The sequence below is a fragment of the Carlito syrichta genome, unplaced genomic scaffold, assembly GCF_000164805.1.
Source record: "Carlito syrichta isolate Samal-C Ts95f unplaced genomic scaffold, Tarsius_syrichta-2.0.1 Scaffold311900, whole genome shotgun sequence".
Taxonomy (NCBI): domain Eukaryota; kingdom Metazoa; phylum Chordata; class Mammalia; order Primates; family Tarsiidae; genus Carlito; species Carlito syrichta.
The window spans coordinates 301,600-329,536 of record NW_007255996.1 but is presented as its reverse complement, the minus strand read 5'-3'; the positions used below and the strand labels follow the sequence as shown (position 1 = coordinate 329,536).

General features: G+C 53.2%; 1 protein-coding gene across 4 annotated transcripts in view; it reads left to right on the top strand.

Moving 5' to 3' along the window:
• Positions 1-27,937, top strand: part of BANP (BTG3 associated nuclear protein) — a 90,825-nt gene that overhangs the window by 26,024 nt on the left and 36,864 nt on the right. For 2 of the 4 annotated variants that reach the window (XM_008069263.2, XM_008069262.2), the window contains exons 4-7: positions 1,219-1,335; positions 2,963-3,138; positions 14,791-15,030; positions 22,916-23,083. In XM_008069263.2, coding sequence (XP_008067454.1) covers positions 1,219-1,335; positions 2,963-3,138; positions 14,791-15,030; positions 22,916-23,083 — 701 coding nt within the window. The remainder of the gene's footprint in view (positions 1-1,218; positions 1,336-2,962; positions 3,139-14,790; positions 15,031-22,915; positions 23,084-27,937) is intronic. The other 2 variants (XM_008069265.2, XM_008069264.2) reach the window with 1 other exon arrangement.

Genomic DNA, 27,937 nt, shown 5'->3' with positions numbered 1-27,937 from the left:
GCATGTAGGATCCTGGGGACATTGGCCTGCCATGGAATACACTTTGGGAAAATGCCAAACTTATCACCGTTTTGCATATGTGAGAGGCTGGGACTGTCACAGCCCACAGGTGACTGCGGCAGCCACGTCAGTAGCCACCTGGCCTGTCGCTCTTCCTCTGCATTGACGGGTCACTTTAGGTGTCACCAAAGAACAAGGAGAAGAATTGAAATAAGAGCAACGCCTCCACATGGGATGCAGTTGGTGATGCCCATTCTCTAGAACTGCCCCGTGGCCCCTCAATTTGCGTGGGCTTGACACGGTGCTGTTGCTGCCCCTAAAGGGTGACAGTCGTGTGGCTAAGACCCTGGGCTGGGTTTCCATGCATGTAGGCCAGAGAGGCGGTCTGTCCCAGGAGCTGTTGGAGAGAAACCCAGGCATGGTATTATTCTCAGGTGATGTCGCTTTGTATTTCAAATGCTGTTTCTCTCTGCTCCCCATCCTTCCCAAACAAAGTCTACCTTAGAAATGTCTTGTGACCATAAGGTGCTAAGCATAAAAAAATCAGTGACCGGAAGGCATGATGGGTACATGCCTCGCAATGAGGCTGTGGGAGTGTTGCTATCAGCATGCGCCACACTTCCTCGAGTGCTGCCGGCATGGTGGTTTTGGGGTCACAGCCTTCTCTTTTGTAGGGTCCTCCTCCCCACAGCAAAACCCCAGACCCTCTGGCTGTGGTTCACACAGCTTCCCATGCAGCCTGGAGGTCGTGCGTGTGGCCTTCCTCACACAGTCCAGTGTGGCGCCGCCCCTTCTTCCCAGAGCGCGCATCTTTTGGAATGAGATCAGCACTTGCACAGTCACACAGTGTGGAATGGCCACACAGGAATTGGTTGGGATGAGATGAGTAAATGTCCTAAGTGGTGTCTGTGCAGACCTGCTCCCAGAGGCCTGACCTGTGCATGACAGTGACCTGAACTATCCCAGGCTGTCTTCACCCCAACTCCCCTGTCATCCGGCTGTGCCAACTGGACAGACTGACAGCTAGGAAGGGTAACTGTTAGAAAGTGCCCATCTCTAGCTGGCTCTTCTCTAGTGTAAAGCACATGGTGTCGATGGGGGCTGCCCCTCCCCTAGTGCAGGCCACTGGGAGGTGACTGTATTGAATTTCTTTTGTCTCTTACAATGAATGTTGTTGTTTTAAGGTCTTCTTTTCTTTGTGATTCTTTTGTTCCATAGCGTCGTCCCCCAGACTACAGTAATACTCAACAATGATCGGCAGAACGCCATTGTAGCCAAGATGGAAGACCCCTTGAGCAACAGGGCACCGGATTCCCTGGAAAATGTCATTAGCAAGTCAGTAGCACGGCACCAACCCCGACTTTCCCTGCCACTGTGAGGAGTCCAACATCCTGGGCCAGGGCACAGTCCGAGTCTGCACTCACCCCTGGTCACTGGTTGGCCTGGCAGGCACCACCCACTCTTCGAGGTTGGAGAGGGCAGGTGCCCTGCTCCAAGCAGACTGGGCGGTGTTGAGTACCCGTCTTGGTGGCTGGACACACTGAGAGCAGGCTGGCACTCCTGGTTCTAGTGCGATGGGTCGTGTCTCTTCACAGCAGTTGGTGAAGGCGTGACCCTTCCCCAGAGCTCACTGGGCATTCCCATGTGTCTGTGCGGGGCCAGGTCAGGCCACCGGCACCTCTCCTCCATCTACTGATTGGTGTAGGCATGTTGCGTTCATGACTTTTTTTCTTACACCTTTTTCTTTTGAGACATTTTGAATGAACTTTGGTCAGAAATGGGAGTGGACAAAAGTTCCCGTCAGCCACTGTGCGAAGGTGGCAGCTGTGTGATGGCCTCTGCCCAGCGATCTGGGCCCTGCTTCCCCAGCGACACGCCCTGCGAGAGGGTTTTGCTGCATTTGTTTCTATCTGTGTTTTCTCAAAGGCCTGTTTTGCTTTCCTGCTCAATTTCCGCGGCAGACTGCTCCTCCTCCAGCCTGTCCTCTCTCCTTGGTGTCCTAGCTCAGCCTCCGGGACAGCAGCTGAGGCTGCACAGGCCTGCTGCGGGCGAGGAGGGGAGGCAGCAGTAATGGTGGGGGGCCCCCGCAGGCCGAATCAGCCAGGCGAAGGCGTGGGGCCAGTGGTGCCTTCGCAGGGTTTGCGCTGGGGTCAGCTGGGCAGACTCTGAGTTTTAGGAGCAATTGCAGCAAGGACAGTTCTCCACAGGATTGAGCCCAGCGTCCTCCTGGGGACAGCTCGTATTTTTAAATAGTTTTTTGGACTTTGCAAATAGAGCGATGGTACCTCTTTCCCTTGCTCGGTGTGCAGCAGTCCACGATAAGGGACTGGAGAGGTAATGAAAAAAGCAGGTGACAAGTCTCCAAATAATCTTTTCAAGCACATGCTGGAGCTGGCCTGTCCTGCTTTCTGTGTCCGTCAAGGGCCCTATGATGAGAGCAGCTCTGAAGGGACTCTTGGCAGTCTTTTTAAGCCCACTGGGGTGCTTTGTACATGGGAGTGGCGGCGGGGTGGTGACTGCCGCCCCAGGTGCTCCTCACCAGGAGTCTCTCAGTGTGTTCTGGGTCGATACAGGTCTAGGCACATGAGCTGGGACCCAGTCTTCACGTTGCTTACGTGAGGCTTGTTCACATGCCGGCATTGGATAGGATAACCTCTGATGTCCGTAAGCGGCAGGGCCGGCCTCAGGCAGTGAGGGTTTGACTTCTTTTGTTATGTAAAATTTTCCTTCAGTGTGCATGTTTTGTTTTATACAGTTTCTCTCAACTCCACTCTCTTCTCTGCCAGGAAATGACTATTAGTCCTTGTAGACAGAGTTGTGGGGAGACCAGGGTACCATCATCGCCCAGACAGGGAGAGTTGGGATGAACCAAGGAAGGAGGGGCTTTCCCGGGAGCGGTGCTGACCTTGATTTGTGGTTGCCACTCTCGTGACGTTGGGCTGCTGTGTTTGTTTCCGTTCAGCGCCGTGCCTGGGCGTCGGCAGAACACCATTGTGGTGAAGGTGCCAGGCCAAGAAGACAGCCACCATGAGGATGGGGAGAGCGGGTCGGAGGCCAGCGACTCCGTGTCCAGCTGTGGGCAGTCGGGCAGCCAGAGCATCGGAAGCAACGTCACCCTCATCACCCTCAACTCCGAAGGTGCGTCCCGGAGTATCTTTCCTTGGCCCGAGCAGCTGCGGGGACCCATTTTTCTTTTCAGAAAAGTAATGTATGTTTATTGTTTTCTAACAATGCGATACAATATACAAATGATGAAGAGAGGAAAATACCGTGTAACCACTCTGTAGGAGGTCTCCAGCCCTCCGGGCCTTTCTGTGCTCATCTTGTTGTTGCATAGCTCCCTCCCAGGCAGAGTGGAGAGCTTTCCACAGAACGCAGACCTGCATCTTAGAAATCAGTTCCACATATTTAATCAGTTCCCAGCGCTTTCAGTGAAGGCTGTGGGGCACCTTCATCCTGTGCCTAGCAGCGGCCGTCACCCCTCCTGTCTCCAGTGAGCGTCTAGCGTGGGCTTTTGGTGGGTGCTGGACTGGGGGACATGGTTCATGAGTTCCTGGGTCCATGGCAAGCCACTGCACTGAGGTTGGAGGGAAGTAGGGGTGCCTTCGCCTGCAGGCAACTCTGTTTGTGTTGCCTGGACTCCCAACAGGGGATTCTCTCCTGCAGGGGCTGAAGCGCCCTCCCTGCCCTTGGCCCATGGTCAGTCCAGGATGTTTTTCAAGGGTGTCATGCCCCTAGACCCTTGTGCGCCCTTCAGTACTCACACATGCTGGTCCCGTGAGTGCCTGGAGGACTGATGTCACTACAGGGTGGAGAGGGAAAGAAGAGTCCCCAGCAGACTAAGCTTTGTGTTCTGGAGTTTGAGACCCTGTACTTTGCTTGCTTGTAAGAACCTGAGACTTTTCTGCTTCTACATCTGAGTGTTGATTTTTCCTAAACACTCGACCTAGATTTTTTTTTGCTAAACATAGATTTTCCCATAAGAAAGGCTTGTTACTGTATGAATCATCACTCTCACCCATGATACAGATCGCTGGAGTTAGGATGGCAGAATGGGGGTGAGAGAAATTGAGGTGGGAGGTTCTTTTTAACAAATCTGAGATCTAATTTATGTGCCATAAAACCGGCCACTTTAAAGCATTCGTTTCAGTGATTTTAGTATATTCACAAGGTTGCGCAGCTATCACTTCTCCCTGATTCTAGAATATTTGTATCACCCCGGGGAAACGCCGGACTCACTGGCAGCCACTCTGTCTCCACCCTCTAATCCCAGCACCCTCAAATCTACTGTCCCTGTGGACTGGCCTGCTGAGACATTTCACACAGTGTCCTGCAGGATCATGAAAGTCCTGTGATGTCACCCCTGCTGTGGCAGTGGGAGTGCTTTGTTCCTTTTTATGGCTGAGTGACATTCCGTGGTGTCTTAGGTGCTAGATCTTCGCAATGTTTTCACATGTGGTTGCTGTGAACATTTCTGTGTAGGTTTTTGTGTATGTGTGACTTACAAGGTCAGGGCAACTGTTTTTTTTTCATGTTAAATTTAAGGAAGAGAGGGATGCTACTGATTTGATTTTCATGGACATTGAATTTTCATGGGCAATAATTGCAGAGAAGACAGCTTGTTTTTATTCTTCTTCTCAATGTAGTCCAGCTACCTGATGTCTGTCTGGTTTACACTGTGTCAGCTCAGGAACAAAAACCTGATAATTTTGGGGAGTCTGAGGTTAAAATTTTAAAAAAAAAATCAGTTTAAAAAATTAAAAATTTTAGTTGAAGGTTTTTAAATTAAGTTTTTAAAAATTGTAAATGTTTTAAATTTTGTTTCTTAATATGCTGTGATTCGTGTGAAATATGTTTCAGTTGGGCAGACAGCAGACAGCCACTCTGTGAGCTTCGGAGGAGGACTCAGATTTGGAGCATACTTAGAATTAATATCTATAAGGAAGAAATACACATTTTCTTTGTACATGAGTTTAAATTCTTCAAGTATGAGATTATATACTTGTGTAAGACATTCTTTAGCAAAGGCTTTGAGCAAAGTTTTATAACCACATTTTAAACTGATTGTTCCCATCAAACACGGCTTGTTAAGATTGTGGCGAATTGTAGAAATTTTTCCACTTTTAAGTTTTACTCTGTTTTGAAGAAGAGGTCATAATTCAGAGCCATTCTGTTTTCTCATTCCATTAGAAGAAAACATTTTTGTGGTGAGGCTGTTCACTGACTCTGTCCTCGGGAATGTGTATATCGCAGCAGAGTGTCAGTGTTGTGAAAATACCCGGTTGAGCTGACTAATTTGACATAGTGGTTTGGTGAAAATTGTACAGAGATGGATGAAGTCACCTCTAGATGATGGCTGCATTTGTAAATGTTGGAGACATAGCGAGTCCGTAGACTCTCATGTGCCAGGGTCCCCTTTGGCCTGTGGTGGCGCCAGCTGCTAGACAATTCCATGAGGTGTCTGGATGTGCGGAGAAGCAGGCTAGCTGCTTCCCGGCTGTGTTCCCCCTAGTCTAGAACAACTCACCCAGCTGGGGGAGGTGAAGTCAGCTAGTTTATATCAGAGAAGGCATTATTAATATGGGAAGTGCCCGAGGGTGATGGGCTTGTCTTGACGATTAGTCACTCAGGTCCTGATAAGAGCCAAGAGCTGCAAGTAGACAGATTGTTCTTATCTTGTGTGTAAGCATTTAAGTGCCTGAAGTTTTTAGACCCATGGATTTCCAAATGATTGTTTCCTAAGAATTTCTAACCACTTGAATGATGTGGTATGCTCTCATGTCAAATTTAGAGTCGGTGTGTTACACTACAGAGGTGCCATCTCACTTTATGCTGGTTTTTACTCAGGTGCTACCATTTGTCATCACATACACTCTGTCTGAATAACAAGGAAGATAACTCCTAATTGTCATGGGGTGGGGGGTAGAGGATGGCAACTTGTGTCTTGGTTCTGGGGCTGTCTTCTATGGGCGGGACTGCTCTTTGTGGTCTTAGGGTTTGCTAAGCTCCCAGAGCATGTAGGGGTCACATCACTCAAGATGGGACTGGCCAGCCAATGGGAGAGATAGGACCCTGCATGGCCCGCCCAGGATCTGTTACTCAGGGGTTTCTGTAGCTTCTCAATAGAGAGTTTACATTCCTGCTGTGTGCATGTTTGATAATTGTTACAAAACCTGACAAATCCTGCATAGAACATGCTGAGCACTTAGTTTTAATGGGAAGGGTTGTGCTTCAGTTGTAATTGAGTTCCTGTAAGGAGCTGGTTTCAGGACCATCCCAAAGCCCAGTCAGTGGGATTACTGGGGAGGGGACTGCAGCTTGGGTAAGGGTGGCAAGGCCAGGCCTGGAGGGGCAGCTCTGCTGTTGAGAGTCATGGGATTTGGGACACCAGGCATACACGCTGGTGGCGCCCATGCAATGGAGTCAGATGCACACCCATCACCGTGTTCATAGGGCATCAGTCATGCATGTATAGAGAAGATGTCACCAGAGAGCTTCCTTCAACGTTTCCTTACATAGTTTATTTGACATGTTTTGCTATATAAGTGTCATAATGTTCAAACACACTTTCCTGACTGTCACACATCAGTGGCTGAGTGGAAGAAGCCAGGTGAGTGGAGTGGGTTGTGCAGGAGGGATGTAGGGTGGGGCAGGAGGGCGGATGCTGCCCTCATCAGCGCTCAGGCTGGTTTGGGACGCACAGCCTGTGCCCAGTGGGTCACACTCCACAGGCTCCAGAATCGAGATGTCCTGGGATGCCTGTGGCAGTCTGAGCCCTGGTGCTGCGCAGTCAGGAGGTCATCTGGGTCCTCTGCAGAAAGATGCCCCTCTGGGCCTACCCTGTGAGATGAGACCCTTGAGAGAAGCTTTTTGGTGCAGAACTAAGTGTCAGGCCTGTGTCCTACCAGACTGTGTGTCATCTCTAGATGTGAGGCGTCCCACCTCCTAACTCCATTCAGCCTTGCCCAGCGACATAAGGAGGCTGGTTGGGCTCTCCCTCCCCTGGTCTTGGAGGAGCTCCCGTGGGAGGGTGCTGACCTTGGTGGCATCCTAGTGTGCCCAGGCAGTGTCCTGCCATGGCCCTTGGCCTGTGCAGCTTTCAGTGACTCTGGCTTTCTACATGGTGTGTCTTTAATGTCCCTGCCCAACACTTTTGAAGTCGACTCATAATGGTTTGAGCAGGCCTCTACAGAAGCCAGAGGAGAACGAGCATTTGGTGTGAATGGAGACAAGCCTGCCAGCGGCTTCTGCAGGGTTTGTTCTCGATGCCTGTAGATGCTGAGGCCGACCTGGAACTGCATTGCAGTGAAGTATGCTGTGGTGGCGTTGGTGGCTTGTTCTGGGCCTCTGAGCAGCCCTGAGCCTTCAGTGAACCGGGAAGGAAGGCCTTCCTCTGGTGTGCTCATTAGGTACCCCTGTGCCTGCCAAGCACTGGTTGTGGAGTCCCAGGGATGGCACAGTGTCCTGAGGGGCACTGGAAGGCAGGTACATGGCTGCAGCCCACTAGCATGTCCAGGTGGCGTGTTTCTGGGGAGTGAGACCTGGCTCCTGGCCCTTCTTGCCTTGGCTGCACACAGGACCGTGACTCTGAGATGGGCAGTGTGGTTGACGAGTGGGGCCTGACCATGCTGTCAGCAGGAGGGGTGGTTGGTGAGAGGTGACCTCATGGCCGGTCACTGTCTGGACTGTCCTTCTTGGCTGCGTGTGAGGTCCTTGTGCACAGGGCGTGTGCAGGCCAGGCATTCTGACCTGGGTCTGGTGTATTGTGTTGGAGGCATGAGGACACACGTGTGGTATGTCTGCTTTGTTCCCACATCTTCTTGGTAGAATCCCTGGGTTGCAGCCATTCGTGTGAAGTCTGGATGCACAATAGGTGCTTAGTGATTCTTGTCTATGCCCCATGCAATTAACTGTCATCCGTGGAGGGGAGGTTTTCTCTGGCCTAGGGGACAGAAAAAGACTGGGAACAGAGCCATCCAAGCTCTGGAGGAGTGTGTGTCATGGCTTCAGGGGACATCCTTTCTTTCCTTTCTCACAAATGGAAAGAGGACATGTAGGATGTATGGTGGCTTCTCTCCTCTAGAACTGATGGCTCTGGGGATGTGGTTGTCCTTGTTGCCTCTCTGCTTTGTCCCACACGATTTCTTTCCCAACCTTATGGAGGTGACAATCTACCTCTGCACTGGTCACATTGCTACAGCCTGTGTTTCCCATTCTCCTAGCTCAGGCTTCCCGCCCAAGAGGTGACTGCAGCTGCAGTTCCCAGGGCATTTACCTGCAGTGAGGACAGCACACAGATAACATCTCTGAGATGTTTTAAAATCTGCTTTTGGGAAGGCACCACTCAAAGGAAGGCGAGTGAGAGGCGTCTCTGAGTCTTGTTTATGGCTTTTGTTTAATTCCTTCCAGTGGACTGCCTGCCTAGAAAAGCCGGTTAACAGCCATCCTCTGGGCCTGGTGGCACTGCAGATTCCAGGCCGGGGCTTTTCATCATCCCTTTCCAGTAGGGACTTTGGAATGCCTAGAGAGTTGACTGACCCAGCAAAGGGTAGCAGAAGCATGTGTGTAAGATGTCATTTAGAATTGGAAAGCATTTGCAGACCAGCAGCTCTTAGGCGGAGATGGTAGAAATGTGAGTCACTGGTGTATGGCAGGTAGGGACTTGTCACTGTCATGGTCCAGAGCACTGGCTTCTGGTTCAAGCTCTGCCTCTTGCCCTATGACCTTGATTGAGGTCATTCACCTCTGCAGGGCCTCAGTGCCCTTTCTGTGAAACAGGTCATGACTCCTGCTTCCTTGGGGTGTTGTCAGGATGAGCGACCTGTGGCCCCTGAGGTGGGGGAGGTGTGGACTCAGAGGCCCGATGACTGGCCACTCCTCAGCACTGTGTGGTCATGGGTGGGCCCTGCCCCGTGTTCAGCCTGTAAGCGCTGCCCTGCACCTGCCAGAGCTTGACGAGCTTTGGTTTCTCAGCCCAGGATGCAGGACACCTGCTGGGAGCACTAGCCCCTATGGCTGTGATGAGCATGGGGCTTGCCCAGGCTCCCCAGCAAGGCTGTGGAGAGTGCAACCCTCTTGCTAAGTGGCCCCAGCCTCTGACTCGCGGGTGGGAAAGGCTGAGGACAAGCCTTTGCGGCGAGTTTCCTCAGTGCAATGCTGCTGCTCTGAGACCCGGCCCTGGGGGCCTTCCTTTACATTCCTGTCCAGCGTGTCCATCACATGGGTTGTCGCTGGTCACGTGCTGTTCATGACCAGAGCGTGTGTCCCCCTTGGCTGTAGTTGGGATCACCTGGGGCTTCCAAATACTGACTGTGGGTCCACCAGCTTCGACTGATTGCGTTGGAGCTGCAGGGCCTTGGGTGGGCATTGATGATCTTCATAAAAGTCTCCCTGGATGGAGAGCCACCACTCCATGCACTGCCCTGCCCATGGCACTGAGCACGTGAGAGTGAGGTCTGGCCTGGGCTCCCAGCACTGTGGGGGGAGGCTCCTGGGCCCATGAGTGAGGTGGCTGATGTTGCCCCAAGGAAGTCCATGGACGCAGGCATAGATGGGAGCCTGGGTGCCAGCCCGGGGGGACAGAGGCATGACTGTGGCCCAAGGTGGCTCTCACCCGAGTGGGTTGGGCATTCTCAGCTCGGTGCAAGCGCTTACACCCTCCCTCCTGTGCTGAACCGCCATCCTGCCTGTGCCACGCCTTCTCAACAGCACCTGGACATGATGCTGACTCACTGGAGAATGGTGCTAAGCTCATGTCCAGGGTGTACTTGAAAGGCTTATCTGAATGGGGGAGCTCGGCTAAGGGAGTCCCCGTGCCTTGCTCTGAGAAAGACTGCAGCGGCCTTCAGCAGGTAAAGCAGAGAGCTCACCGCACTGTTCTCCACCGTCCCTCATCCCAGTGTGCCTGACTGATAGGCAGTGTGGATGATGGACCTGGTGTAGATGATGGTTCTCTATGTGGGTGATGCTCTCAGCATGGATGACGGTCCCCGTGCGGATGACAGTCCCCTTGCAGGTGACCATTCCTGTGTAGACGATGGTTCTGGTGTGGATGATGGTCCCCTATGTGGGTGTGGGCCTCAGTGTGGATGATGGTTCTCAGTGCAGATGATGGTCCCTGTGCGAATGACCATTCCTGTGCAGTTGAAGGTCCTAATGTGGAGGATGGTTTCCTATGTGGGTTACAGTCTCGATGTAGATGACAACCCCTGTGCAGGTAACGTTCCTCAGTGCAGATGATGGTCCCTTATGTGAGTGACTGTCCCTTATGTGGGTGACGGTCCCTGTGCAGATGATGGTCTTCAGTGTGGATGATGGTCCCTGTGTGGATGACGGTTCTGGTGTGAATGACAGCCCCCCTGTGTGAATGATAGTCTTGGTGTGAATGATGATCCCAATGTGGATGATGGTCGGGAGGCAGGTACAATCAGGGCCTCACATCGGACGGCCCAGGTGAGAGGTTCTGCTGCCTTCCTAGCCACTTGCATTGGGCCTGTTTGTGATTTCTGATCCTAAGTCAACAGATGCTTGGCACTGCTAGATGCACTAGCCTTCTGTTTAACCAGCGTTTCAGTCAAAGTAGCACCAGTGCTCGGAGCCTTGGAGAGTTAAATGACAGTGGATCATTATGGGGTTTGATGATCACAGGACACCCACTGTTCCTGGATCACTCAACAACCCTGTAGGCTGTGACTTGTGTCCTCTGTTCAGTCTCAACTCAGACTTTGTTGTGTGTCGTGCCCCCCGCCCTGTGTGACTTCCCCTGCTGGTTCTCCCCTGTCCCCCTCCCCTCCCCCACACTCCTGGCTCTAGGCACGCTGGCTCCATTTCCTTCCCAGATCATTAGGCCCCTTCAGACCAAGTCCATACTGTTTCCCCTGGAATCTTCTCTGCTGGTGACTCCTTGGCAGCTTCCTGCCTGAAATCCCCTCATTGTTATCTGAAACAGGTTAATGCTGCCCCCTCTCTGTTCACTGACAGGCCACTCTTCCTGCCCAGGCACTCAGTGGGGTGAGGACATAGTCCCATGCACTGGGAGCCTGGTAGGGCTGATCGAGCTTGGTGTGCATCATGTGTGGGTAGATTCATCTGTCCACTTGCTCTCCCCAGGGTGTACACCAGGCTGTGGGGAGGTCTTTGCTGGTCAGGGCATGTAACTGGCTTAGGGAGCCCACACCCAGCTGGAAGTGTGGGGCACTGTGGTTGATGCTGGCGACCTGGGCATGCTGGGATGGTGGCCAGGTGTGCCATCCTGGGTGTGAGCCCACACCTGGGTGCTGGAGTCTCAGGGAGCCCTGCCCGTGACCCGTCCTGACACCATGACCTGGTTGTACCCTCTGCTCCTGCAGGTGCACAGCACCACCCTGTAGAGCATCATGACTTCAGGCAAGTCTCTGCCCTACCCTGGCCCCCATGCCTGAGGCTGTAAAACCCTTTCCTCCACAAGTCTGGACACTTGCAGGGAAGACTCACCCAGATGTGATCTGAAGGGCGTTGTGGCATTCAGCCCTGGGAGAGCTTGTATCTGGGAGGCCTCATCATTCTGGGAGAAGCATACAAATGTGGCGGGACACTGCTGCGAGCCTCCCGGCCACCTCCTTCCCACAGTCTGGGGTTACCGCAGACTCCATTGACACACTCAGTCCTGGTGGGTCTGTGGCTGTCTCTACCCATGGTGTGACCAGCACATGGCTTCCTAGCCCTGGAGATGCCCTGCTTTAGCACACACCCTCTGTGGTTCCCTCCTCCTCTCTGGCCCTCTCCTGTCCCCTCCCGCAGCCCCACAAGCTCCAGCAGCTTCATGACTGGCCTTCTGTGAGCCAGGGCGTCCTCCCGCTGTTGCTGGGGTCCATAACATCTGTCGCACTGAGTAAGGTTTAGATTCTGAACATTAGACCTAGTATCTGCCACTTGGTTGCCCCTAAATATTTGCAGATAAATTAGTTAACACCCGGATGTTGGGGTCTTTTCAGCTTTCCAACCATGACCTCTAGACAGCCACTGGCAGGAGTCTTCTCCCATCTGTTTTCAGATCATGTTTCCATTTGGTTTTTCATATACAGATGGAGTATAATAGTGGCTGACATATCTGGGTCTGTGTTCACAGAGCCATCTCTTCATTTCTGAACCACTGATATCTCTGAGAAGTGATGCTTCTTATCTTTTATTTTGAATTCCAAAAGTCAGGGTTGGTTTCTATCCTTAGTGACCGCCAAGAGCCTGCCTCGCTGTCCTGAGCAGCACCTCTAGTGACCACATGTTCATTGGGATGGGGTCATTTCCCACCATGAAATCTGAGAGTCCAGGTTCTGGAGAGCTACCTATATGCACAGGGTGCAGGTATGCTCCAGGCTCTGGGAGAACAGGCAGGGCGGCTGCTGTATGGGAGCCTCTTCTGTGCGTGGAGGCCGAGGTCACTGTCAGGACATTTCAGAACAACGTTTATGCAGTCTGAGGGTGATGACTGGGAGTGACTGTAGCCACCATTGACCCAGGAGACGCTGGCGGAGAACAGAGTCCCCTTCGGCCTGGCCACCATGGAAGGCCATGTACTTTATTTGTGTCTCTCCCTCGCACGGGGCGTGGTTATTTCCATTTCTCCCTCGTACAGAGTGTGGTTTCCCAGACAGGGTCTCCCTTAGACTCCGGAGGGATAGCTTGGGGACATCTACATCTCCAGACAGGAGTGCACATTCCCTCAGTTCCCTGGTTGCCGAGCTGGATGGTGCCGTTTGGGGGCCACCAAACCCATTGCATACTGTACTCGGTTAGTCTCACAATGACCAGTGGGATGTGACACAGAGGAGTCTGGCTGAGAGAAGCCAAGCCTCTCTGGAAGGATCTAGTTCAGAATCTCTTGCTGTCTGAGAGTTTGTGTGGGATACAGCCTTTTCTTGGTCCTGAGGGAGCTGGAACGACATGGTGAGTCCACAGATGCCGCTCCCCAGCAGGCAGCAGGTCGCTGCAGCCCACGTTGAAGCTTCCTTTCTAGGGAGCCCTGTCTCCTCTACCCTCAAGGCCTCCCGTGGTTCAATACTGCGGCGGTGGTGGAGGAATTGTTGGTACTTTCTACACTAGACCCTGACCTCCAGGTGCATGCATCTCAGCTGCCCTTGAGGAAGCAGAGTCTGGGGCTCACCATGGTTTTTGCCGTGCAGAGTCTAAGACTGGAATCGTGTCCACAGGGCAGTGGCAGGCCTGGTGCACGCACTATTGCCCCTCATCCCAGCGTCTCTCTTGGTGGGCTATGGCCATGGTCGGAGGTCAGAGCTGGCAGCTAGGCAGGTATGGGAGACCCAGGAGAAAACTTGGTTCCAAGAAACTGGGGCGTGCACCACTGTGTGCAGGTGTGCCAGGGTCGAGGGGTGCAGGTCGGGGCACAGAGCATGAGACCCTGTGGGTGCCCAGGTTCCAGTGGCCCCACAGTGCCACAGCCTCCAGGCCCTGCTCCTCCCATCTCTCCTCCTCCGGCAGACCTGCCCAGCACAGGAAAGCGGCATTCCCATTGGGTGTTAGTGACCTTGAATTCATACAATCACAGAGGTACATTTCACGGGGCCCAGGAGAGTCTGTAATGGGGAAGAAAACTTGACTGGAGAAGGGCAAGGGCCGCTGGGCTCAGTGGCTCAGCCTGGGTGAGAAGGGCAAGGACCGCTCAGCCTCGGTGGCTCCCACGCTTTGGGAGGCCGAGGTGAGTGAATTGCCTGAGCCTGCGGGTTCGAGACCCGCCTGGGCAACTTGGCAAGACCTCATCTCTACAATAAATAAAAAAAATTAGCGGGGCATGGTAGCACGCACCTGTAGTTCCAGCTACTTGGAAGGCTGAGGCCGAAGGATCACTGGAACCCAGCAGGTCCAGGCTGCGGTGGCCGGGAGTGGCCACTGCACTCCAGTCTGGGCGACAGAGTGAGACTCCAACTCAAAAAAAATTAAAAAAAAGAAGGGCAAGGGCTGAGTGCTCAGTAGGCCACAGGGGCTCCCTGCGTGCAGCTTCAGCCTCATCCTGAGCCAATGGAGGAGGGGAGGGAGGCGCTAGACTTGGGAGCTGGAAGGCGCTGGCTCAGAGCCCTGGGGGAGGCTGGATTTGGTGGGCAGGAGAGGAGAGTGCTCATGCCCAGGGAGTGTCTGCCTACAGCCCACCCTTGGAGCGAGGAGTGGCAGCAGACCATGTGGGACTCCTGGGGTTGTGCCGAGTTCCTGGTAGCCTTAGCGATTCACAGCAAAGAGAGGGCCAAGTCCTCTGCACATGGGGTTGGGCATCAGGCCTCAGTTGTCCTGACATGTGCCACACAGCCTCCTCCCGGATGCAAACGAACAGAAGTTTCCATTGTTTTCTTTAAAAGTCTTTACCCTGCTGAGGCTGTGAGAGGAATCTGGTATTTTATGTCACCTGTGCTCACGCTTGGGTCTGGGTGGCGTTCCCAAGGGTTGTAGCCTCCCGGGGGCTGAGGCAGAGCCCGCCTGCGAGGTTCAGGTGGGTGGGTGGCAGTAAGTGCTCTGGGCTCCATGTGCCTAGCTGAGGGACAGGCCTTCAGCTCCTGAGAAAGGGACTGCCAGTGCAGACAGAGCTGCATGGTGCACTTAGTCACTCCTGCTGGTCTGTGGTGGATTAGGGACCCCTAGGTGAGCTTGGAAGCAGGAGATGTGCTGTCCTGCCAGGGTCTTTTTCCTGCAGCAGTAGGAGTTGCCGGCTCTAGGCAGCTGCCCAGAGCGTCCCTTACGATGTCCAAGCTGTGCATGGCTGTGTTGAGTTGTGAGCCGTGGTGTGCCCTGACTCTCCTCTCTTTCCAGAGGATTACCCCAATGGCACGTGGCTGGGTGACGAGAACAACCCTGAGATGCGTGTGCGCTGCGCCATCATCCCCTCCGACATGCTGCACATCAGCACCAACTGCCGCACCGCTGAGAAGATGGCGCTCACGCTGCTGGACTACCTCTTCCACCGTGAGGTGCAGGCCGTGTCCAACCTCTCGGGCCAGGGCAAGCACGGCAAGAAGCAGCTGGACCCACTCACCATCTATGGCATCCGGTGTGAGTGCCCTCGCATCTGCATGTGTGGGCAGGCTGGAGGGACTGGCAGACGGTGCACTGTGGGGTGCTGTTGGGGCCCACATTTTAGCATTAAGGAGATGCTGGTGTTAGGAGTTACTCAGCATAGGGTGTTTCCCCAGGACCTGTGCTTAGGTCGCTCTGGAGGAGAGGGGAGGACAAAAAGGAGGAGAGCCGGGCCTTCCCCGTGACTGTGCTGATCTGGCTATCTGGAGCTTCCCTCTGTGTGGGCAGAGCCCTGCCTGCCTCCTCCAGTGGAGCTCGACTGGGTGGGCTCGGGAGCGCTATGCCTGGCAGGGGTCGTCCTGCCAGTACCCAGTTCTGCTATACGCCCCCTCCAGGTCTGGATCTCCTGTAGGATGGGGTCGCGCCCCTCAGGCCCACACCTGTGCTCACGGGACCTGGTGCTCCAGAGATGCCAGTGAGTGCAGAGCTTGGGCGAGCATGGTGGGGTGGCCTTTGGAGTGACTTTGCATGGGAAAAGCTGGCCTGTCAACAGGGCCAGCAGAGAGGTTGGAATAGCTGCCAGGGACAGACCAGGGTTGCAGCATGGAGTGACGGAAGTGGACAGATTCTGGGAGTTCTGGAAGCAAGCAAGGCTTGGCTTCATGGAAACTTGCAAGCTCAGTTTCATCTCCATGTGCTGCTGAAGGTGGCCCGTCCTACATAGTGGTGACTGATGCCATAGACTTCTGGATGACAGGAAGGACAGTTGTGTTCATGTTGAAGCCCATGGACAGGCTGAAGCGTGTTTTAGTGGGAGCCTGTGGGAGACCCTGAGTTGTGTGGAGAGCTCTGAGACAGTACCTTACGTTTGCAGTTCCATCATGTCATACGTGCGCTTACACCTTTTATTTCAGGCAGGGGAAACCTGTGGGTTTTGTTTGTTTTTGAGTTGGTGTCTGTTGCCCAGGCTGGAGCACAGTGGCACGATCATGGCTCACTGCAGCCCCCACCTCCTGAGCTTAGGGTGATCCTTCTGCCTCAGTTGCCTGAGTAGCTGGGACTACAGGTTTATGCCACCACATCTGGCTAATTTTTAAATTCTTTGTAGAGACGGGATCTCACTGTGTTGCCCAGGCTGGTATTGAACTCCTGGGCTCAAGCAATCCTCCTGCCTCAGCCTTCCAAAGTGCTGGGATGACAGGCGTGAGCCCCTGTGCCTGGCTGATTTTCTTAAAATTGGGAAATTCCTGACTCAGTGTGTACATATCTGCTGTATTTGTCACATGTAACTCATAAAGAAGGAATAAGTAGCTCAGAAAATGGAGACACAGGGCTCACCCTCAGTAAGTCTGGAGCAGGGATGTGCCCCATGTGCCATCCCTGTGGCTCTCTGTCCCTAGCACATGCTGAAGTGCTGTTCAGGGAGTGGGTTGGGAGCTGTAGAGGAGGGGTGGGGTTTGGCATGACATAGCCAGTCTCCTAAAGTCACACTGAAGCTGTGCACTTGCAGCATGCATGCTGAGTCCTGGCCATGACTCTATGTGTTTAGTTTCAGCAGGAATAGTGACGAGGCGATAGCCTGGGCATGTTGCCCACTTGGCGAGAGTTGTACCTTAGATTCTCCGTCATCCAGAGGGGTGGGCAATGTCAGTGTGGGTAGAGCCACGCAGACAGGTCCATAGACCCCAGAAGGAGACGGTAATTCCTAAGAGCCAAAGCTGCCCGTCACAGGTGTTCAGAGTGGTTAGATGCTCCTGTCCTAGGGCCTTCAGTGTGCCCAGCACAGCCTGCACTCAGCGCAGGTGCCAAGGCCAGCGTACCTGCCTTGCTGGGGCCCTTGGGTGAAACTCCAGGTGGGCATGGTGGGGGCAGGAAGGAGCACCCATCTGTCGGCCCCCCTCCATTACTCACATGCCTCCCCAAGTGGGTAGCTTCCGTGAGCCTGGCTTCTTCACATGGGAGCTCAGAGCTTGCAGGCCTGGGTCTGCCAGCCACATGGCAGCTCTTGCGAGGCTGCGTCTTGTGGAGAGGAGTGCAGCACACCAAGTTCGCATCAATGCCTGGATCAGTCACCAGGGGCTCAGGTCCTTCACTGTGCCTCGCTGACCCTGGCTCCTGTGATCTTCAAATGGAGAGAAACCTAGTAGTGCAGCTGTGGGCAGAGACAGTGCCGCTGCCTGTGTCGGCCTCAGATAGCAACACTGCATGGCTCCCTTCCTCCAGAACTGAGTTCCTGTGGAGAGTGGAATGGGAGCCTGACCTCCTCCTGCCCGGCCTCCTCTCCGCCCTCCAGGCCAGGTACGCCTTTTGAAGACTGAAGTGCTGCTGCCTGCCTGTCAGATGGAATTGTTGAAAGTGTTTACCTCTCTCAAGGCCCCATCGGACTCATTGCTGATGTTGGAACTTTGGCTCAAGCAGGGGTTGGTGAGGACACAGCCATGGCCGTGCGACAGCCCTGCTGTTCCTGCAGGCCCGTGGTGGCGTCTGTGGCATCAGCTGTCGGAAACCTGCTGCTGCTTTCATTCAGCTGAGGCCAACTCACCGGGGAGAGGATTTTGACCTATGTTTCTCCCTTCTGCTTTTTTCCTTTTTTCCAGAGAAAAACTCCACATTTTGAAATATACAGTAGGTAATGTCGTTAAGTACTGTCTCCTCAAAGTGAGGGACACATGCTGTTTATGGAAAGAGGGAGCAAAGAGAATTAGTTTTTTAGGATAGTGGCTTTCTGAGGGCTCCCAGGGATAGGTGGCCCAGGATTTGGGCAGGTGACCTGTGTGTGTACTCTCTGCAAAAGTAGCGCACTGTTGTGACTTTGAAAAGTGTGGAGGGGTGTGGCGGCCCAAGCCTGTAATCCCAGTACTTTGGGAGGCGGAAGTGAGAGGATTTCCTGAGCCCAGAGTTTGAGACTAGCCTTGGCAACTTGGCGAGACCTCATCTCTACAATAAATCAAAAAAATTAGCTGGACGTGGTGGTGTGCATCTGTAGTTTCAGCTACTTGGAAGGCTGAGGCAGAAGGATCGTCTGAGTCCAGCAGGTCGTGGCTGCGGTGGCCATGAGTGTACCACTTCACTCCAGCCTGGGTGACAGTGAGACTCCAAAAAAAAAAAAAAGAAGACAGAAAAAAGAAAAGCATGGAGCAGTTTCACAGGGAATGAGTTACGGCGAGTGTGAGCACTTGTCCTTGTTTTGAGTTGAGAGTGTGGGATGTTACCAGGGACCACTGAGGCCTCTGCTGGAACTGTGCAGCAGAGTGAGGCCTTGCCAGTGATGACCAGAAAGGAAGATACGAACCAGAATGGGGTACCCTGCGTCTTGAAAGATGTCCCTGCATGTGCTGATGCGGGTACGAGGTCCTAGTGAGAACACCTTGCAGTTAGGGGGAAATTGGATGCATTTGCATGAAGTAAAAAGTTAAACATTCAGAGATGACTGTCAGTGGTTCTTTGTAAATTACCCAGTGCTAAGAGCAGGTGGTACTCTCTGGCAGAAAGCGGAGCACAATGGGGCAGCTCCACCTGCTCTTATCTCCGTGGCCAGGCACTTCCCTATCGGATTCCTGTGGCTGCCATGGCAGTGTGCATACCGACACGGGATGTCTACAGTTCTGGAGGCCAGATGACTGAGATGGGATGTTGGCAGGACCTCGCTTCCTTGGCGGCCCTTGCCTCTCCCAGCGGCTAGATTGCCGGCACCTCCAGCCTCCTTGCCTGTGGGGCTGCCCCAGCCTGCCTCTCGTCATGCCGCATCTTCTCCTGCTGCCCATCTCTGTCTCTCCACTCCTTGTAAGGACGCCAGGCATGTTGGACTTGGAGTCCACACTATCTAGGCTGGCCTCCTCCTAGCCTAATTAATCACATCTGCAGATACCCTGGTTCCAAGAGAGGTCACATGCTGAGGGCCTGGGAAGGACAGGAGTTTTGTGGGGACACTGTTCAGCCCAGTACGCAGGATGCAAGTTCTTCTGGACCTTGTCATTGGGCTGTGAAGTGGTAGGGCTTTGCACGTGCCCTTGAGGCCAGAGCGTGGGCCATGCCAGGTGTGGGTATTTGTCATGTCTGTAGGGGACATTGAGAGTACCAGTGTGACTAGACAGGAAGGTATGGTTAGTGTGGGCTCAGAGTGGAGGAGTGAGACCAGACAGAGCCCCTTCTCAGCAGGTGGCTGGATGCTGTGCCCAACGATGGAAGGTTGTGGCCATTAGGGGCTCTTGTCACACACTGAGGCAAGTGTGACTCCATAGTTTTTTGTTTTTGTTTTTTTTTTGCATATGCAGTGGGTTATCACACTTGGAGAACATGTCCAGCATGACCTGGCAGCTGGATGCAGGAGCTGCCTAGGTGTGGGCCGTGTCCTACTGGCCCTGTGAGCACCTCCTGGCCAGCTCCCCCTGGGCCACGGGTGAGAGCCGCCTTTTGTTTTTCTAGGCAGCACTATCACATTAAGTCTGTAATTTCAAGAAATAAATTGTTGGCACTCGGTTCTCTGCATGACTTTCCCCTTGAACTTGAGAATGCATTAGCAGGGGTAGTGCCTTTCATTCCTTTGTGACTGATAAACCTCATGCCACCCACCAAGTGTGCGATGGTGAAACCCGCAGCTCCCTGAGTCTGTTTCCCACAGAACCTCTTAAGGCCTCTATGGCATGCTTACCGAGAGACAGGATCTGGGTTTACGATGGGACCACGAGAGTCAACAGTTGGCGGTGGACAGCAGAAGGCAACTGACATGACGGGTGACTGTGGTTCCTTGGAGCAGTGCCAGACAGCTTGCTGGAGAGGGGAGGGCAGCGCGGTCAGGGCTTATCTGACCTGGGAGGCTTGGTGGCCGTGATGAGGGGATAGGCTGTGAGAGGCGGGGGCTGAGGCAGCACCGGTGGCTTGTTCTGCAGGGGAGATGGATGCACCGCTCCTGGGAGGCACGTGCTCAGCAGCCAGAGGCCAGGAGGCTGCTGTCCCCTGTGTCTTAGACTCACACAGGTAGCACTATTGCCTGAAACTCCCACCATGTCTGCTGCTGGGAGCCCGCATGCTCATGGGGCCAAGGGGACTGTGGGAGCAAAGACACATGGGTGGGGGCTTCTCAGGAAGCCTATGGGGACTTCAGGTTCAGCTGCCTCCCCACCCTACCCGCTGGGTGCTGGGAAGCTGGAAAGTTAGGGCCGGTTCTCACTCCTAACAAGGAGTTTGACTTAAACAAATCACTTCTCTTTTCTCTGACTTTTGCCTCAAAACACAAGTGAGGGTAATCACATTCTAATTTCATGGTGTTTTTATGTACATCAAATGACATAAGAGATAAAATGCTTCAGCAAGTATAAAATCACAGTTACATTCAAGGTAGTCTTTTGATCACATTATCATAAGATTTCTCCTAACTCCATTTGCTCAGGGCTGTCAGTAAAGATAAAGGAAACTTTGGAAAAGTCAAGACCACAGCGACTCAGACAACATGGAGGCCAGGAGGCTGAGCCCCTCTGAGAAGTCAAGGATCCCTGCGGTGTACACCCCTAGCTGGTGTCTAATAGCGGCTTTCGGAGGGCAGACCCTGAACCCGTGTATGCAGCATTTGGGTCCCAGCAGACTTTCCTTTCCAGACCCGCAGCCCTTCGAGTGGGGCAGACATTTTTGCTGCTGATTCATTAGTTGGTTTTTCTTGGCAGTCCTCAGGGTGGCACTTGCCATCAGTAGGGCCTTGAGTTGCTGTTGGAAGGAATTATGTAACACAATGTCTTACGAGAAGTTAAGGCTGGGTGGTGTGCAACCCTATGAGTGTAGACTGTTTTCTTTAAAGTGTACGGTCCAGGTTTTGAATTGGCAATCGAGTTTCACACAGTTGAACTTGACTGCTGGTGTTTTGTTCATGTCCCATATTTTACACCCCACATGCTTTACACATACATTCCTTTCCATTACTAACAAGTTTTTCAAATTTTGTGTAAACCCAGTTCATTCCAAGGGGTGTTTGGAGATTTCCCCTGAGTATGAAGGTCTGGGGGAGCAGGAGATGGTTTGAGATGTTACTTTTACTGACAAGCGTCCCAAAGGAGATGCTTCAAGTGTGTGTGACTGCTCGTCTTGGCAACAGTTGTGGGTGGACTCCTTCATAACCATGTTCAGTATTGGGGTCTCCTGTAGCTACTTAATTGCCATTTTGACAGTTGGGCTCTCCTGGAGCACAGTCAGTATCTGGTCTCTGTAACCTTTTAACTGCACTTTTCATGACTGACTCCTTTGTGACTGTGGTGTCTTGTCACTGAGGTTGATCACTAGTCCAGGCTTAGTGAGGCCTCCCCCAGCACCTGGCAGCATCCCTAGCATATAGTAGTCACTCAGTAAGTACTCGTTGGATGATGATTCTGTGGTTGTTGCAGAGATGACCTGAGAATTAGAGGCCACAGTTGCTGCTTTGTGTCCAGACTTGCGTTCGTGTGTGACGAACCATGCTGCCAACACTCCCGAGGGCTTGTTCCTTCTGGTCCTGTCAGTCTTTCCTTCCTTTGACCTGGGGTAGAGATGTGTTGGTTGTCATTATATTTAGAGTCAAATGTGTCTTAAGCATGTACTCATAGAAAAAGTCAAGAAGTGTCTTTCCAAAACCCAAGAAACTTTTGATACTTAATATAGTACTTGAAAAAACAAACACTTCCTCTGCTGTGATTATTTCTAGTATTTTGGTCTCAATAGGAACAGATTTTTAGGGTTTGGGTGGTAATTTAACTCTGGGTAGATGGTCCCAGCTCAAGGCTCTTTGTAGTCAAAACAGGAAGTTTTCCAACTTAGTCTTTTTGTTATTTCAATTCCGAATTTCATCCCTTTATTTTCCTGTTGATCAGTGAAGTTGCATGAGCCAGCTGGAGGAGTCACTATGCTGGGGAGAATGTCATGGTTCCCACGTGGTGATCGATACTTCCTACTGCCATTTGGCATAGGGAAGGCGAGATGTGGTCTTGTGAGATACGACTGGGCTTGCAGTGGGGAGTCAGCTCCGGGACCCTCAGTTTCATCATGGGTGAGGGCCCTCGCTGCATGCTATCGAGTAGTGTTTCAGAGCTCTCTGTAAACAGAAGCGATTAATAACTGCAGGTACCTGGGGGACTTGGCTGCATGCAGGTGACCACTGAAAGACTGCAAGACCACTTGAACCTTTCTTGGGCCCTGCGACGGGGTGTGGGTAGTGGCCATCTGGCTGGGTGTGCAGGGGACCCCAGGGGTGAAAGCCCAGGGTCTGCCCGTCAGGAGCGTGTGTTCTAGTGGAGAAGGCATGGTGGAAAGGCCTCGGTCACCTACATAGGTGAACACACACCTGAGAACACCTTAGGCTAGGTGTCACCATTGCTTATTCAGCCAATAGTGAAACATTTACCATGTGCGAACAAACAAAGACTCCTGTGGTTGAGGGGTGCAAAGAGCAAGCACAGTAAACAAGTGACTTCTGAATGCTGGAAGGTAACTAGGGCTCCAATAACCAGGTAGAGGAGTATCAGATCTGGGGTGCTGAAGGGCGGGGGAGGGGCGGAGGGCGCAGCTGTGAGGAATGTGCGATGCTGAAGAAGTTGTTGCAATCTTGGTTGTGTTCTCCAGGCATTTGGGATGTTGAGCGCTGTGTGACTTCAGGTAGAGAGAAGTAGGAGATGGGAGTCTGGGAGCTGGCGAACCCCCTAGTGGGCGTGGGGTTCAGGTCACGGGCATTGGAAGGTACATTCCCAGAAGGAGCATGGGAGACATGTTTGCCTCTGATCTGGGTATGTTCCCTGGCTGTCCAATCGCTTCTCTTTTAACCTGGGACCCTGGGCCGCTTGCAGAAGGAGGGCCCTGATGTGCGGGCAGGCCTCACGTCAGGGGTCGAGGCTGTATGCCTGCTTTCAGTTCTGCGTGCTCCTGAGGAGGGCTTCACCTCGCTTTACCTGGCTGTGTCCCATAGGCCACCTCTTCTACAAGTTCGGAATCACGGAGTCTGACTGGTACCGCATCAAGCAGAGCATCGACTCCAAGTGCCGGACGGCGTGGCGGCGCAAGCAGCGGGGCCAGAGCCTGGCGGTCAAGAGCTTCTCTCGGAGGACACCATCCTCTTCTTCCTATGGCGCCTCAGGTATCCGGGCCTCCCCTCCCTCCCTCCCTTCCAGCAGCCCTGGGAACAGTCCAGAGTGGGGCTGGCCTTGAGGAGCCTGTGATGGAGGTGTCCTCCCCTGGGCAGGAGCACACATGCGGCTGTTCAGGGAGCGCTGCCCTCCCTGTCCCTGTGTGTCACACCTGTTCAGGGCTCCTCCTGGGTCAGAGCACCTGTGGGGCTCTTGGGTGTGTTCCAGGGAGGGGCTGTCAGTCTCAGTCCTTTTTGAGGAAGGTAGTCCCCAGGTGGAAGGAGGGTGGGCAGGGCCACAGCAAGTGCCCTTGTCCTCCCTCTGCCCAGCAGGCCACTCCTGCTGTCACTGGCATAGTCACCATAATGCAGTCATAGCCTTGATGCGTGATGTGTCAGTATTGCATGGTGACTGTGATGAAGGGGGTAGCTCTCAGCTGTTACTCCATTTTTTAATCTTGAGCTCATGGCCTCCATTAGACGTGTCCACAAGGTCATGGAAGAACCCCCTGGAGCTGTCTCTGGGCTTCCTGGAAGGCTGTTTTCCCTGGGAAGGTTTTCACCAGCGGTGACGATGTGACTTCCTATTGCCTTTCACTCGAGACATCTCCATTTCTTGGTATACATACTTGAATTAGAGCAGTCCTTTCCAGCTCCCCCCAGGAGCTCCCCGGGCCTCAGGTCTGGGAACCTGAGCTCTGATGGGCTTGGGGTCAGGTGCAAGGGCAGTGTGGGCAAGTTGCACACCGGCTCACCTGGTGCCCTCTGGGCTTCTCACTCTTCTGGGCCAGACTTCAAGAAGCGGTTTTCTCCTGGTTGTTTTGGTGGTTACTGGATACCGTCCCCTGGCCGTGACCAAGGGTCTTGGTGTGGGGGTGCTGCTGTGGGCCACACAAGTGGCACACCTGGGGCAGTGCTTTATGAGAGACATTGAGGAAGCACTCAGCGAGGAGTCCAGGCCCTTCTGCTGCAGTTAGGAGTTCTGTCTTAGGATGGGCCCTGGGCGTAGGGTGTGTGCACTTGCTGAGCAGAGCAGTCACCTGTGGCACTGAAAGGAGTGTGGAAATACAGTTCTCAATTTGGGTGTGCTCTGGAATGTTGGCACCCGGGCAGCAGGGAGCAGGCACAAAAGCCAGAGCTGTGGTAGATCCTGTTTCCATTGGAAATAGATCTTGCTAGAAATAGATAATGGAAATTTTAGAAGTGCATGTGGTATGTGGTATACTATAATCGCACCTATGTGACAACTTTAACTGTGGCCATCTCTGGGTCATAGGGTTATCATTTTATTTTTTCTCTTTATTTTTTTTAACTATAGTTTCCAAATTATTTCCAATAAACACTGCATTAGTTGTATGGTTTTAAAAAATGCTGTCTCAAGTTCAGGGGGAGGAGATTTCTGCATTCAGTAGTGACACAGGGCGGGAGCCAGGTTGGACATTCTTGCCAGTGAAATCAGGAAGACAATCTGTGAGTCAGCTGTTTTGAGCCAGTGGATGAGCAGCACGGGGTCCCAGGAGCAGGAGACGGGAGAGGCGGCCCTGCCGTGGACCCTGGATTGGTGGGGGGGTCAGGCAGGGCACAGCGTGTACCTGCATTGAGATGGACTGGGGCTCAGAGGGGCTGGGCAACTGCCCGGCAGGAGTCACATTCTTGAGAGGGTTTGTGAGCGGGAGCCCCTGAGTGCTGACTAGACTCTGGCCTACAGGTGCCTAAACTGAGCGTCCCTAAGCTTACACTGGGCTAGGCGGAGTTCAGATCCCCACCAGCCCGCATTGTGCTCTTGGGCGACTGGTCAGGGCCTTGTGCAGGGGTGCTGGCAGGCCGTGTCTACTCATGGCTACCTCTCGCAGAGTGAAGCAGAGCTTCCAGATGCCTTGGAAAGGTCACCCTCACTGATCCACAGCTGGCAGTTTACAAAGACAACAAAACCTAGACCCCCCCAGAGTAGGACTCACTGCGTCCAGCAAGAAGCCCGGGAACGTGCGCTGTGACCAGAAAACCAGGCCACAGAGAGAGTCTGCGGAATTCATAGGCCTAGACATTAAAATGTATGAGATGACAGTCGGGGTCAAGGGGCAGAAGGAACAGAGCAAGGAGAGCAATAGGAGATGTGAAGATTGCTGAGGAACCATGGGGGTGGAAAGCAAGGGTGTGCCAGCAAGGGTGTGCCTGCCAGGCCTGTCCCTGAGCTCGCCTTAAGGGGTGGTCTGTTTCTCCAGGGCAAGTCCAAGCCCAAGTCACATGACTTGTCAGGGACCTCACTGAGTAAGAAGCACTCATCACAGACCTGGGAACCACTGGCTGTGCTGGCCCATGTCATGAGGGTGCCAGGAGGTCTTGAAGGATACATTTAATGAGATGAAATTATGTAGCCAAACATGTAGCCTCAAAGCATTTGCAGAGGTGAAGATGTTATGTGACACGTGTGACCAGAGCTGCTTGTCAGCTGCCCTGTGGGGTGGCTTCTGCAGATTGGAAGGCATCCTCCAGGCTGTGGAGGTCTGCCCTGTCAGCAAGGTTGTGCCACTTGGGGCTCATCCAGCCCATGGTTATGTGGTAAGGTTTTGGTGCCACTGAGAACTGTCCCAGGCCCAGCATTAATGGTGGCAGTGGGACTGAGATTCTTGTCTTGGGGGAATGGCTGAAGGCATGGTCAGCGATTCTGGCTTCACAAGGCTTGACAGATCATAACATGCCTGGACAAGTGGCACATCATTAGAGAGCTTGTCGGCTTCACAGGTCCTGAGTGGGTCGATGTGGGGACAGCAAGCTCAGGGAAAGGACTCCAGCCTAGCTGGGGCTCATTATCTCCCCCCTGGGGCCCACGTGGCCTAGCACAGAGCTAGACGTGTGGTCAGTGTGCCGAGCATGTTCTAGACAAATAAGCAGCCTTGTGGGACATGCAGTGCTCTCCTCTGCAGGAGGGTGGCTTTGGACCATCTCCCCAGGGATTTAGGTGGGGGTCTCTTGGCCAAAGACGTTGCACAGAGTGGCCTCTCCAAGCTCGGAGTCACTGTCAACCCCAATTTTGATTTAGTCTACTGGGAACCCCCAAGGACCATGTGGCTGCTGCCCAGGACTCGTGGAATGAGGGCATGGGCCGCTAGCTGGGGGTCTGCCTCCCACTCTGCATTTGCCATCCAGTCACCCTCAGCTTCAAACTTTCATCTCTGCTAATGCAGCCTGGGGTTTTGTCACCTGTTTTTACATTTGTTATTAGTTTTTGTTTCTTTCTCAGGTACTTGTTTTTTTAAGTGGATGACAATGATTCAGTGCAACAAGAGCTGTGTTTCAGCTGTTTTGTTTCTTTATTTATAGAGACAACAGGGTTCTCCTAAGACCCAGTAGATTTGCGGGACTCAGTGTTCTCACCTCTTGAGGGCTGTGGAGAGACCCTGTGTGCACTGTCTTCAGGCTCTGGGCCCCTGGGCAGGTCCCTGTGTGGGGGATATCTGAGAAGCCCCCCAGCCAGCCTGAGTGGCCTTGGGAGAATGCCGACCAGCAGCATCTCACACTGCTGGGGAGGGTTCTGGTCTGGTGGCAGCCCCTTGGTGCCGGGCAGGGCTCCTTGATTTTCCATGTAGCCCGCTGCTTTCTAGCACTCTGGAGTGAGTCTCTGCCTGGGTGTTGGAGGTGGAGCGAACCCACGGGCGAGGCCGGAGTGAGGGTAGAGGCCAAGGTAGGGCTTTTGGAAACCATGCAGGAGCCATCCACATAATTGGATTCCTGTGGCTTTAGGTGTGTATTTATCTAAGAAGAAATAAGAATGGGTTTCTGAGCTGTCCTGTCCCCTATCATGCTCTCAGAACAGAACGCAGAGTGTGGGAGCTGGGGCTACCCGAGAAGGGGTCAAGAGAGTCTCGGGGGCATAGAGCTCATGCTTCTGAAAATGCTTTGCTTGGTGAACCTTGGCCAAGTTCACTGTTCTCTATTTCAGTATGCTCCATCCTCGCCTAAGTGAGGAAGCTGGGTGGGTGGCTGGTGAGGGGCTCAGAGATGTGGCTGTTGTTCTGTCTGCCTCTGTTCTTGGCCTCACAAAGCTAGTCTGACATTTAAGGGTGGTCTTGGTGACAGGAATGTTCCAGTTAAACATAATTAAGCCAGAATTGGACTAGTGTGGAATTGGTAGGAATTCCAGCTGGGCTTGTCTTGTTTACTTTAAACTCTCAGCAGACTGAAAAGGTCCTTCCAAGTAACAGCCGTGAGTGAAGCTCAGAGCCAGGGCTAGGCCCGCGGAAGGCCAGTGAGCATGCCAGTGTGAACACAAACTGGGAAGCACTGGGCCCAGGGATTCTAAGAAGTCCACTTAGGAAGCACCTGTGTTGGACTCCCTTCGATGGTAACAGTGTAAACTTTTATTTAGATTTTTAAAAATTTTTTATCACTCTAAATAACTTCATTTTTCTATTTAGCTCTATGCCTCCAGCACTTTCACAACAGTTTTCTGCCCCTGCAAGGAAAGTGTGCCGGCCTTGTCTTGGACACGCTTGGCACATGCGGTGCAGCAGCAGGCCCTGACGAGTCTTCCTTTTAGACAGCCTCATGGGTGCTTCAGGTCACGCAGCCTGTGAAGTTACCGGGTGCGTGTACAGTCTTGGTGTTCTCCTGCCTTCATGGAGTAAAGGCCAGCACACCTGTGCCGGGCTCAGCCGGCCGAGTTCTCTCCAGGCTGTCCTGTGGGAAACCTGTGTCGGCTACCCTGTGCCTACAGGCACATCCCTGCCTGCGTCCGTGTGTGTCGGAGTTTCAGGTCATCTGAAACAAGTCAGTGATTTTCCCACATGTCTTGCTGGTGGGCTGAACTGCAGGTGGGCCTGGAGCAGGGGGCCAAGGTACAGTGTTGCAGAAACCAGCCCTTAAGGG